The following is a 12319-nucleotide window of genomic DNA, read 5'->3' as shown; positions in this document are numbered from 1 at the left end:
ATGAAAAACTTCCATTCATCAGCAGATTTTATTAAGAAGGTGAAAGAGAAAGCCATAAACTGAAGAAAGACAGCAGTAACACACATGTCTGACAACGGACTCCTACCTATCATATATAAAGAACTACTATAATTCAATAAGAAACTGCCAACCTAAGAGATTAACAGGCAAAACATGTTTTGCCAAGGACGATATCCAAAATGGCCAATAAGCACATAAAAGGTGATTTGACTTAGTCACAGGCGAAATGCAAATCGAAACCACAACGTTATTTGTCTTGGCCATAGCCCCACTGGAATGGATAATATGCACAGACAGACACCAGCATGTGTGAGCAAAGATGCCGGGCAGCTGGACCTCACATGTGGCACTGATAGGGGTGTAGTCTGGAACATTCTTGGAGAATGACTTGACAGAATTTAGCAGAGCTGACTAGCAGCAAACTCGGTGATTCAGCAGATCCCCCTCTGGAGTGGAAAAACAGGCATGGATCTCCAAAAGACGGTGATAAGAATGTTCACAGCAGCCTTATTCCCAATGGCAAGAAATCAGAAACAGCCCAAGGAGCCTTCACCAGTAAGTACAGATAAAATGTATAAAATGTGCAACATTCATGAAACGGGCTGTCTCTGGCAAGGGGCTAAGGGCAAAGTACAGCCACATGTGCAAAACGTAGATGCCACTTGGGGGGTCTGGAGAGAAGATACAGCACCCAGTTAGATTGGTAGTTGAAGAAACAGTATATTTTTAGCACCTCGATGTCCCACACAATATTGGGGACACACCCACACTAGTCATTATGACTATATGGAGAGTCACTATAATCATTAATGACAGTCGTTAATTTTCAGCCCGTCGCGTTCTGTTTCCTGATCTGGGCGCTGGTGACACGGGCACGTGCGCTTTGCGTAACCTCCCGGGGGTCACGTGCTTGGGGTCTGCACACGTCTCTCGTGTGAAAGTTACCCTTCAATGGGAAGTTTATCTGAAATCACAATAAAACGAATCCTGGCCCGTGTCCCATCACAGGGAGGGGCCTGCCTCTCGCCTCGAGTCTCCCATCTGTCCCCCTTGCTGCCACTCGTGATCTTTCGAACCTGCACATCCATCCTGGCTCGTGGCTCCTGCTCAGAACCCTCCAGCGGCCGGCTCTCGCCCACAGGACAGCATCTGCCTCCTTGGCACGGCAGCCCACGGCTCTCAGTGGCCTCTCCTCCCTCTGCCCAGATTCCTCCCCATCTTCCTGTCTGAGCCTGACGCTTACCGCCCCTCCATGGCTTTAGCATAGGCTGGTTCTCTGCAGGCAAAAGCCTTGTTATGCTCCCAGACTCCGTTCAGCTTCGATCGGCCCTGGGAAGTCTTTCTAAATTCCTCGGGCAGCCCCAGGTGCTCCCTCACCTGTCTCTTCACCATACTACAGGCCGGTTGGGGCCGGGATGCCAGCTTGCCCTCCTTTTATCCTTAGCACCTAGCAAGGAGCCCATGGCTGGTGCACACTGGGCATGTGTGAGAGGGATGGGTAAATGGATAATGGTAGTAATGGGGGGTTCAGGTACGGGGGATCGGGTAGAGGAGTAAACTGTTCTCGATAAATTCTAGATTGGACAGGAGCCCTTCTGGAGCTCACTCTAGGTTCCCGTGCTAACAAGCAGCATACCCCTGTACCATGAATGTGCACGTGTCCCTTCCCGTGTGTCTCCCCGAGTGACGAGCCCGCTGCAGGTGCTGGGCACTCAGGGGACGGCATCTTGCCTAATACTGCTGTGACCCCCACATTACAGAAGAGGAGAAGTGCAGAGATGTTTGGGGATCCATTCAAGGTCTCGTGTCTGGTGGGAGGCAGAGCCCACACCTTCCACGTATACTCTTTCTTCTGTGAATAACAACCAGGTGTTGAATCACAAAAATGTCCCTCGGGACAGGAAAGGCGAGGGAGGAAGTGTCAGGACCCACTCTACCCCAGCCGCGGTTTGACTCAGGCTACTCTTCTGGTCCTGCTCAAATCAGTCTCTGTGGGTAGCCACCCCCTGTCCTGTGGAACGGCCCGTTGGGAAGGGGCACCACCCCGAGCCCTTAAACACGACGTTCAGCTCTGTCCAGAGACTTTCAACGCCTGCCTGAGATTTTCAGGTTTGAAACAAAACAAAAATCTGATTCACTGTTTCCAGGCCTACAGGAAACACAAGTCCTTTATTTTTCTGACACTAACCAAAAAAAAAAAAAAAAAGAAAGAAAGAAAGAAAGAAAGAAAAGAAAGAAATCAACCCAGAAAAAAAAGACCCTTTATGTCTTTGAAAAGTTGTGAATGCTGCTCATTTCACACCACACCAAACATTGTTCATGACAAAGGCCGGAGAATGAAGCCAGAAGGAAATGAATTACAATAAAACATACTCGCTAATAAATAAGAGCCCGGCCAATGAATCCAACTCAGAATACACCACTGGCAAGAAGAAATGCCCCAAAGCTTCGCTTAAACCAAATAATGTAAGAACAGATGGCTCCCCTGGGTCTGAGGGAAAAGTTCATGCATACAGGAGGCTACAAATGGGGACTCTTGTTTGGGATTTTCACGGAAAACACAGGGCATTAACAACGTTCAAGGTGAAAGAAGGGAGACGTGTGGATTTGGGGACAGGGAAGTTTTTACCTGGTGACAGAATGGATGGATAAGGATTCCTCCATGGATGCCCACTCTGGAAATGAGCCAGAGCTGGGCTCGGCCACAGGACCAACCTCTCCCGACTGCCCAAAGGGAGAATTAGTTTAACTCCAGAATTTGGGTCCTAAGGATGAACCCTGAAGGGAGACAAAAATTTACTTCGGGAAGATTTTTGTTCCCCACCTGTTGTGCAGAAGCATCACAAAGTGGGGGCGGGGGGGGGCAGACCATGGTTGGAGACACAATGGCTCACCCCTGACCACCTGCGAGGTCCCAGAGAAAGCCACCTGCCCTGGCATTAAAGATGTCGCGATCTTCAGAGCTCAAAAGATCATGCCCCACGCCCAATATTATGGTCACTCCCTTCCTCGTCATCATTAGGGAAATCCAAATGGCATAGTCTTGCCAGAGCGGGAGAAAAGAAAAGCAAAGCCCAGGGAGATGTTCCCGAGGAAGGCATGGCTACCAAGAATTACGGACTGGAGAGGTCAATTAATAACCATAAAACCTCACATTTATATAACATTTTGTAATTTCCAAAGCGATTTTTCACCGGCTATCTCATAGGCTCCCCGGAGCAATTTTTGGGTGGTAGGGAGGCAGAGGTTATTTATCTCCCTCTTGCTCGTAAAGAAGCAAAAATCTTGGGACAGTGAGGTGATTTGCTCAAGGTCACGGAGCGATCACGGATTTTGAAGGCTCTGAGCGTTCCTGGTTCTGACAAGCAAGTGCGCAGATGACTCATCGGGGGCACCCGGCTTCAGTTTTCAGTTTTACACCCACAGCAGACGTGGGCAATCGAGCACAGAACCCTTCCACCGCGCTTGGTCCTTCTCATGCAAGCCATCACTAGCTGCAAGGACTGGCCTTCGAGAAGGACCTCGCGTGCCGTCCCGAGTCCTGTGTAACTGCGTCGCGTCGGAGGAGACTGAGCCCAGACGGCAGAAGGGACTTGGCCAAGACTGCGCAATGGGTTCGTGGCCCAGACTCCGAGTCCCCCCCCCCCCCCCGCCTTGCTGAGTCGGGCGGTGTCTCCAACACCCCACGCCATTCTCCACCTGCTGGGGGAGCGAGGCCCCAAACAGATGCACCGCCGAGGCGTAAGAAGGGCGTTCTCCACGACCTCGCCGGAGCAGGTGGACTTCCGCGCTGAGCAGGGCACGCATTGCTGTTTCTGAGAGAGGAATCCAGAGCCTCTAGGAGGTGGTTAAGCCTGGGCACCTGGTAGGGTCGTGAAATTCTGGATCTGCTCCGTGTCCAGGTCAAGCTGAGACTGTCGGCTGTTAGCCTCTAGAGCTCAGGAGGGGGCCTGAGCAGCAGACAGAGACCTGGCTGTCGTGAGATTGGGGGCACCCGGGGAAGGTGAGCACGGGGAGAAGAGGCCCCAGGCACTCTGACCCTGAGGTCGGGGGTTACAGAGGAACCAGAAAAGAGAAGTAGGAAGGAGTGGTCAGTGCGGCGGGACCCATGCCGTGTTCTGAAGAGGACGGAGAGGACGGTCAAATGAGGCCAGGGTCAGGTGGTGGGAGGACTAAGAATGGACCCCTGGACTAAGCTGTCTGGGGGCCATCCGTGACCTTGATGAGAACTATTAAAACTGAGTGCTGGGGCCCAGACGGAGGGCAGCGGAGGAGTGGGGGACAGACAGTGTAGACAACCTTTCCAGAGAGACCTGCTCGAAAGCTGATGGCCTAAATCGCATCCCCCGCGTTCATAAACTGAAGCTCCAGCCCCGGGACCTGTTGTCGGCGATAAGGCCTGCGAAGAGGTGGTTAAGTTAAAGGAAGCTGATTTAAGTTAAGTTAAAGCAATCTGGCACAACCGGTGTCTCCGTCAGAGGAGGAAAGGGAACACACACGGAGTCTTAGCAGCAAACGCACGAGAGGGAAAGGCGGCCGTCCACCCGCCCCGGAGAGGGGCCTTCGGAGACCTCAGCCCTGGCCACACATTCTTCGGGGACGTCCAGCCTCCCGGACTGAGACAGTAAGTCCCCACTGTGGGATTCTGCTCCAGTGGATTCTGAAACAGCCTAGTCCCACTGGGGGACCGGTGCGAAGCCGGCCAGAGCCAGGCCTGCTGGGAGCCGCGAGCGGCCAGGAAAGCTGAGGGGTGGGGGGCTGCTCTTTTCTTTAAAGCCTGGTAGAGCCGCAGTCTATCTGTAGGCAGATGGCCATGATCCTTGGGAGAGGGGAGACGTGGATGATGGAGGAGAGCAAGGGTGCTGGGGGGCAGGGATCCTCTGGACAGATGCAACTGGCCCCGGGACCCATGCAGGGGGAAGAGGGTGGGGAGTGGCCACGTGCCCAGACCCAGGAGGGAGGGTGGCCGCCGGCTCAGGGCAGGAGGGCCTGTTTGTGTGACTCTGCCATAAGATAGAGAAGGTTGGGCTTAAAAAGTGTATTTTAAAGTTTGTTAAGAAAGACACAATACAGTGTCAAGGTTCTATATGACACTGAGGGAGAAACATAGGTCCGTTCCCTGCGGATCCCCGTGCTCTGCTGTAGTCGGGGGGGGGTTCCCTACTTGGAGTCACTTTCCTCTGAGACCTAAAACCTCCCCGAATATAGAAGCCATGAAACAGAAACTTCCCAAGAGGCCCACCGGGAGAACATCCCTGGGAACAGGGGATCTCTCTGCACCTGTCTCTTCGTCCACAAACAGGGATGACCATGGGCTACGGCACCTCAGGAGTGATGGTTAACATTCGGGCTTCAAAAAGCACCTGAGAATCGGGGCCTGGAGCCTGGGACGGCCGAGTGATGTATCCCTACTACTCAACTGAATATGTCGCCCTGAACCAACTATACTTGAATCCCTTAAAAAAAAGAAAAGAAAAGACCATTTCTTCTTAGGAACCTTCAGTGAATCCCATAATCCTTACTCAGAGGCCAGGAAGGAAGTACTAATGTCGGTAAGTCACGGCTATATTTCATTCCAATGTTCATCCGCTAAAATATAATTAACTGACGTTCAGTAATGCTGGCGTGGGGCTTCTGTGCGCCTTTAGATTTAAAAAAAAAAAAAGAATGGGTCCTTGCTACTCAGACTTCCGCAAGAATGTCCACTGCGCCTTTATCGTAAGAGCCCCTAAGTGCAAACACGCAGATGTTTCCCAGCAGGAGATGGTAAAGAAAGCGTGGTATGTTCGTACGGCGCGGGTCCCACAACCCCAGTGCGGCAGCACACGGTGCCAACGAGGGGGTCTCAGGCGGGGGACAGAAGGGAACGTGCCCTGTGGTTCCATTTATGTGACACCCAAGGGCAGGCAAAGCAGGTGGGGGGTGAGCGGCAGAGCAGGGGATCCAGACACTCCCCGACCCCAGGGGCCTGGAAGGGACCTGTGTCTCCACCTGGGTGCTTGGCTACACGGGTGGATGGACACACTCAGCGGCCGTGCAGGTCAGACGCATGTCTTGTCTTTCAACGGGAGCGCTGAGGTCCTGGGATTTTTCTTACTGCGATGCCACTGAGATCAGAAGTCAGGTTCTTTGGGCAGGGGGGCGAGCTGGAAGGTGGACCCAGGGCAGCTAGGACGGCAGCAACAGTGGATGGGAATGAACCTAGACATGCTTCCTAACCTTACTTTATATTGTTTTCTTTTTTTTAAATTTAATTTGAGAAAGAGAGCACATGCGTGCATGCATGAGCAAGGGGGAGGGGAAAAAGGGAGAGGGAGAAGCAGACTCCCTGCTGGGCAGGGAGCCCGACACGGGGCTCGATCCCAGAACCCTGAGATCGGGGCTCGAGCCGAAGGCAGATGCCAACCAAGCCACCCGAGCACCCCTACGTTGTTGTTTTCTTGATCATAAAGATAACAGATGCTCTTGGTAAAAAAAAGAAACATAAAGAGGGACAAGGACACAAAATAAATCCTACAAAACACAAAATAAATACCAAGCCGCTCTCCCCAAGGTCCAGACCAGAGCAGTTTCTTATATGTGTTAGAGTTTTTTCCAGAAACTCCTCGGATGTCCCCTAGAGTCCTGCCTGGCCCATTAATGGCCTCACAGAATTCCATGGTATTGGATGGACTTCACTCCTGGGGCACACTGGTGTGGCTTCGAACTTTTTCTTGTGATGATGCTACAGCGGACATTGGCGCGCAGAAACACTCCATCTGTGAGATAAATTCTTAGAAGCGGGATTCTTGGGCCAGAGGGTTTATGCACTTATCCTGTTGGTAAATATTGTCAAAGCCACAACGTGGAAACTGGTACGCCCCTGCCATATGACTTCGCATGCATTTCATTAGAAAGGAAGCGCGTTGACTGGTATGTTCATACTGTTTGCTCAGGTCCTTTAAGACTTTTTCTCTTGGGGTGCCTGGGTGGCTCAGTCGGTTAAGCATCTGAATTTGGCTAAGGTCATGATCTCAGCATTCCTGGGATCGAGCCCCGTGTGGGTCTCCCCGCTCAGCATGGAGCCTGCTTCTCTCTCTCCCTCTGTTGCTCCCTGCCGCTCGTGCTCTCTCTCTCTCAAATAAATAAATAAAATCTTTAAACAAAAAAAAAAAAAAAAGAATTTTCCTCATGGGCTAGGTTCCCCCATTCTGGATTTGGCAAATTATGGTCAGGCGTGAATCCTGCGTGCCCTGTTTTGTGCCCTTGGCCCGATCTGGCCACACTCGCTCATGCCCGCTGCTCTCATGCTGCAAGACCAGAGCTGAGCAGTTTCCACAGCGACCGTCTGGCTTGAAAAGCCTAAAATATTTACTCTCTGGACCGTCACAGAGAAAGTGTGCCAATTCCTCCATCTCGTTGATTTGTGTGTGTGTGTGTGTATGTGTGTGTGTGTGTGAATTAGAAGAGAGCGCTGTGGTACATACGGTTTCGTGTTTAACTCCTCACTCTGTCCTACCTCCCACTCCCCACCTCCACCCCAAGGAACCAAGTCAGAAGTATGACTTTAAAAGAAGTCCCCGGACACCTTCATTTAGAGACACTGAGGTCTACGTTAATTAAGGGTTGGTATTTTTTTTTAAAGATTTTATTTATTTATTTGACAGACAGAGATCACGAGTAGGCAGAGCAGCAGGCAGAGAGAGAGGGGGAAGCAGGCTCCCCGCTGAGCAGAGAGCCTGATGTGGGGCTCGATCCCAGGACCCTGAGATCATGACCTGAGCCGAAGGCAGAGGTTTTAACCCACTGAGCCACCCAGGCACCCCTAGGGTTGGTATTTTTATACGCATTTTACACAGAGGCAATTGAGGCTTGGGGCCATGGTGACTCTCCTGAGTGTGCTGAGGGCACCCAGCTAGCACTCTGCAGAGCCAGGGTGCACGCCCCTTCTGTCTGGCCCCAAGACCACAGTCTTCCCACTCAAGGATCTTTCCTCCTTATGGACAGGGCCAGCACCAGGGGTGGGTGGCAGTGACTGGAGAAAGCCAAGGGTGATGAGTGTTGCCTGCGGCACCACCAGGATCTGGGGGGGGGGGGTGTGGTGGGATATGGGACAGAAGTGTGTCAGGCCCCACCTTGTCACTGCCGCATGTGTGTCCGAGGACTGCTCATTCCTGAGTGGGAGTGGGGCAGGAAGGAAGTCTGTACCCTTGAAAGAGAAACCAATGGGGAGGAGGGAGCCCTCTTTTGGGGTGTGGAGTCTGTGCACCCCTCCCTTGGGCTCAGCCACAAGTGAGGACCATCATCCATTGGGGAATGACCCCCCCCCCCAGCTGTGTGGGGAGCTGTGACACAGTACATGTGTCTGGGGGAGCCCGACCATGGGGCTGGACCACGGAGAAAGCACACAAGTTCGGGAAGGTGGGAACACAACCCCTATGACTCCTTTGCACTGGGCCATGGACACCCGAACACAAGCGTGACAGCGGCCATGATAATCTCAGAGACCTGAACAGATCGTGACCAAAAAAGGTTACCCTCCTGAGAACATTAAAACCACTGATCCACAGAGCAGGAGGAGCTCGCCAAGAGGTCAGGGGATGATGCCCAGAGTGTTTCTCCTGCGAGGGCTGGCCCACGTCAGGACTGGCATCTGGGAAACTAATCTTAGAAGAAAAGCATTTTTTAAAAAAGATTTTGTTTATTTATTTGACAGAGAGAGACACAGCAAGAGAGGGAACACAAGCAGGGGGAGAAGGAGAGGAGGAAGCAGGCTTCCCGCCGAGCAGGGAGCCCAAAGCAGGGCTCGATCCCAGGACCCCGGGATCACGACCCGAGCCTAAGGCAGATGCTTAATGACTGAGCCACTGAGGTGCCCTGGAGAAAAGCATTTTTAAGGGGCTTCCTGGAAAGTTGTCTTTCCCTTTTCTCTCTGTTCCTATATTTAAATTGATGCAAATGTTTTCTAGGCCGATGGCATACTGAAGAATGTCCACACAATTGCCTGGAGGACGGCGCTTGTGCACAAGGAAGCTGAGTGACGGAGTCCACCCAGCTGGGCTGAGTGGGAAAGTCTGGACCGCACTGTCCCACCTCTCCTCCTCCCCCAGATCTCAGTAATACTCGCAAAGGTGGTCATTTGTCACAATTCGTGTTTTCTCATTTTATGCTTGGTGTAACCGACAATCCTGAGAATAATCAGTATGAACATCCGGGTTTCACTGGGGAGAAATGACTCCCAGAAGCTGACGCGATGGCCCATCCAAGGTCACAGGCAGAGCACAGATGAGACGTCACGCCCTGTCCCCATCATCAGGGCGCACTGCCTTCAAGGCTGAGCAGAGAGTGGAAGACGGCCTTAAAACCGACTTAAGGAGCTCTGAGGATCCTCCAACGTTCCTCTTCATCGCCGTCATCTGAACATCAGGACACGAGCTCGTCTTCCATGTGAGATGCTAAGAAGAGCCGTCTTCATCCTTCACCGCCCCTGCCCCTGACCCCGTCCTTCCCCTCCGCCCTGGCGCACCAGACACACAGCCCTTCAGTCCTGGGAAGCAAATGGTCTCTCCAAAGGATGGAGAAACACTAGGAGGAAAGTAAAGAAGAGGCCAGGATCTCGTCCCGGGAGTGCTGTCTCAGCCTGGAACCTTCTACCAGACCCCATGTCCTCTGAGCACGCCCACCTACCATGTCGCAGCCTTACCGCCCACAGTCCTCCCTCCCCTCAATTCTGTTCCATCTTGTTTGAGTCTCAGTACGCTCAGCACAAACTACTTAGGGCGAGGACATCTGGGTCTCACTTCCCTTCAGTGTGTCCCCCACGACGCCCAGGGCAGCACCCCCCTAGACAGTGCCCACTGCCTGATTCAAACAAGGGCTGTGACGTTTCAATGAACAGTTAGGTCCACAGTCATTTTAAAAGATCTCACCAAGAATGAATGGATAAAACAAAGCCAAGAGCGTTGACACCATGGAATACAACAGCCTTGGAGAGGAAGGCAATTCAGATGCCTTGCTACAGCGTGGGTAAGCCTGGAGGACATCGCATTCACTGCAACAAGCCAGCCACAGAAAGACAAATGCCGCAGGAACCCCCTTATGGGAGGTCCCTGGAGGAATCAGGCTCACAGAGACAGAAAGCAGGATGGATGCCAGGAACCGGGGGAGGGTGTGGGGGTTAGAGCTGAATGGGAACAGAGTCTCAGAGTGGGGAGACGAGAAATTTCTGGACACGGCAACAGCAGTGGAGAAGGTAAATTTCACATTACGTGTATTTTACCACCATTAAGAAAAACATCCCATCAAGGATCATTTGTGTGCTGACTCAAGACTGGATTGGTGGGGCCAGAAGCCTTCCTTTTTGATGCCAGTGCTGATATAATCTTTGTTGCTGGAGTGTGGCAAGGCTCGGTGCCAGGCTCCCTCTGGCCTCAGAGAACTCCTGGCCCACGGTGGGACCAGCATTTCTTTATGGCTTCCTCGGGGGTGGACAGGAGTGGATATGCAGGGAAAGGACAGAAGAGGAGAATTTTCACTAAATTCCAGTCGCTGCATGAATCCATGGCCCCCAGGACTGCCAGGGAACATTACACACACGGTAGGCACTCAGTAATTGTCAAGGGACTGACCAACATGTTTTCCCTTTCTAGAAGGTTGATAACCTTGTAGCTTCAAGAGAGTTGTAAATGTCAGGACAAATTTTTGGAATTGCAAATCAAAGGCTCTCAGGGCGGTCCAGGCACAGAGGTCAGTTTGGTCCAAGTCCAGGTGTAAGCAAATGGCCCCCTGCTGACCCACTCCAGGGCTGGTGCTGGGGGGCTCCTAGCTTAGACAAACCTCTTCGTTCCTGCAGGGCAAGTGCAACTGGGAAGGCTGTTTCCCTACAGCCTACTAGTCTCTCTGTGGCCTCTCCAACTTTGTTCTGAGCTCTGAAGCCACAGAGAATTCACCTTCCCTCCCCATGCCCCAGGGCGCGGGAGAGCTTGGTGGGGGGTGGGGGGCGCTTTCTGCCTAACCCTGTGCTGGGGTGGTCCTCCCTGGTCCTCCATCCAGGGAAGGGAACTGCAGGCTGGGGTCACCAGGACCTCCTCCTGGCTTTGCTGGGAACTGGAGCCCCTCCTGTCCCCTTCTCATACACTCCCCACGGGGGAGGCCATCCTTCCCCCTCTGCACCCAGGGGCCCCACCTTCTCGGGAGCCTCTGAGTCAGGCCTCGCTGTGGTATGGAAACTTCCTGTCCTTTCAGGTGTTAGAAAAGGTTCTTTTCCTCTCTGTGGGGCAGGTGCATGGAGGGGCACCCTGCCAGGCCACTGCCAGGGACCACTCTGGGGACCTGCTCCCCGGACTCACTCCCAGGTTCATCCCTTTCTTCTGAGAGGGGTGTGGGGACTCTGCCAGGTGGAGACACAGGGAGACAGACTGTCCCAGAGAGCCATGGAGGGGGCACAGGGAGGTGGAAAGTGGGACTAATCAGGACTGGAAGGGCTGGGGTAGCGGTGGAGGGGGGGATACCACATGGAGAGTGAGGTAGAGAAAGGGAGGGGGAGAGAGATAGATGGGGGTCCAGCTCAAGGGCAAGGAGGGCAAGTCATCCCAGACCTCTCACGACGCTCCCACCCCGCGTGTGCTCTCCCCAGGTGTGCCCCCACAGCGACCGCACCCCACCCCCGGCACCGTCCCCCTCAGCCCAGCCCCCCATCTTCCCGCCGCACCCCTCCTGGGCCCGGATGCATTGTGGCTCCTCCCTCACGCCGTCCCACCCCCGTGTATCTTCTCCCCGGCAGCACCCCCCCCCCAGACGGTGCCCCCTGCGGCGGAGGCATTCCCCACTCTGCGCCCCCTAGTCGCGCCCCATGCCCCCCACCCCCGCGTCCGCCCTGCCTACCTGGGGCGCTCATGCTCCACCAGCCGCATTGGCCGCCTCCTCCGCCTCCTCCGCGCAGGCCGCCGGCTTCCCCCTGGGCCCCGGCCCTCCGGCTGTCGGTTAAAGGGTGCCGCCGGCCCAGGGGCTGCAGGGCGGGGAGGGGGCTACGCGCAGCCCTGGCCAGAGTCCCGTGGCCAGAGGAGGTGAAAGAGAGAAGAAAAGGAGAGAAAGTGTGTCATAGGCTGGCAGGGGAGGGAAATGCAAAACCCGACAGGAAATGAGACTAAAAAATGCAAAAGGTTAGAAAGAGATAAGGAAGAGGGGGTGGGGCGGGGTTTGGGTCCTTGGTCCCTGGGGAGCAGAGGGGAGGAGAGTGGAGGGGAGAGCAGGTGGGTCCTGGGGCTGCAGTTCAGACCTCCCAGTCCTACTGCCTTGGCTCAGGGGACCTGGGGAGGAC

The 12319-nt window shown here is 53.8% G+C and overlaps 1 protein-coding gene across 1 annotated transcript in view; it reads right to left on the bottom strand.

Annotated features, from left to right (window-relative positions):
- CARD11 (caspase recruitment domain family member 11) overlaps positions 1-12101 on the bottom strand; it is a gene marked incomplete at its 5' end in the record, with an annotated part of 110524 nt that extends 98423 nt beyond the window's left edge. Inside the window, 4 exon segments of the mRNA XM_080830705.1 lie at positions 11884-11920; positions 11922-11984; positions 11987-12082; positions 12084-12101. Of these exon segments, the coding sequence (XP_080686831.1) occupies positions 11884-11920; positions 11922-11984; positions 11987-12082; positions 12084-12101 (214 nt within the window).
- Positions 12102-12319: the final 218 nt, after the last annotated feature.

The sequence above is a fragment of the Martes martes genome, assembly GCF_963455335.1.
Source record: "Martes martes genome assembly, chromosome: 18".
In the NCBI taxonomy this organism is placed as follows: Eukaryota; Metazoa; Chordata; class Mammalia; order Carnivora; family Mustelidae; genus Martes; species Martes martes.
This window is presented reverse-complemented; position numbering and strand designations above follow the sequence as displayed.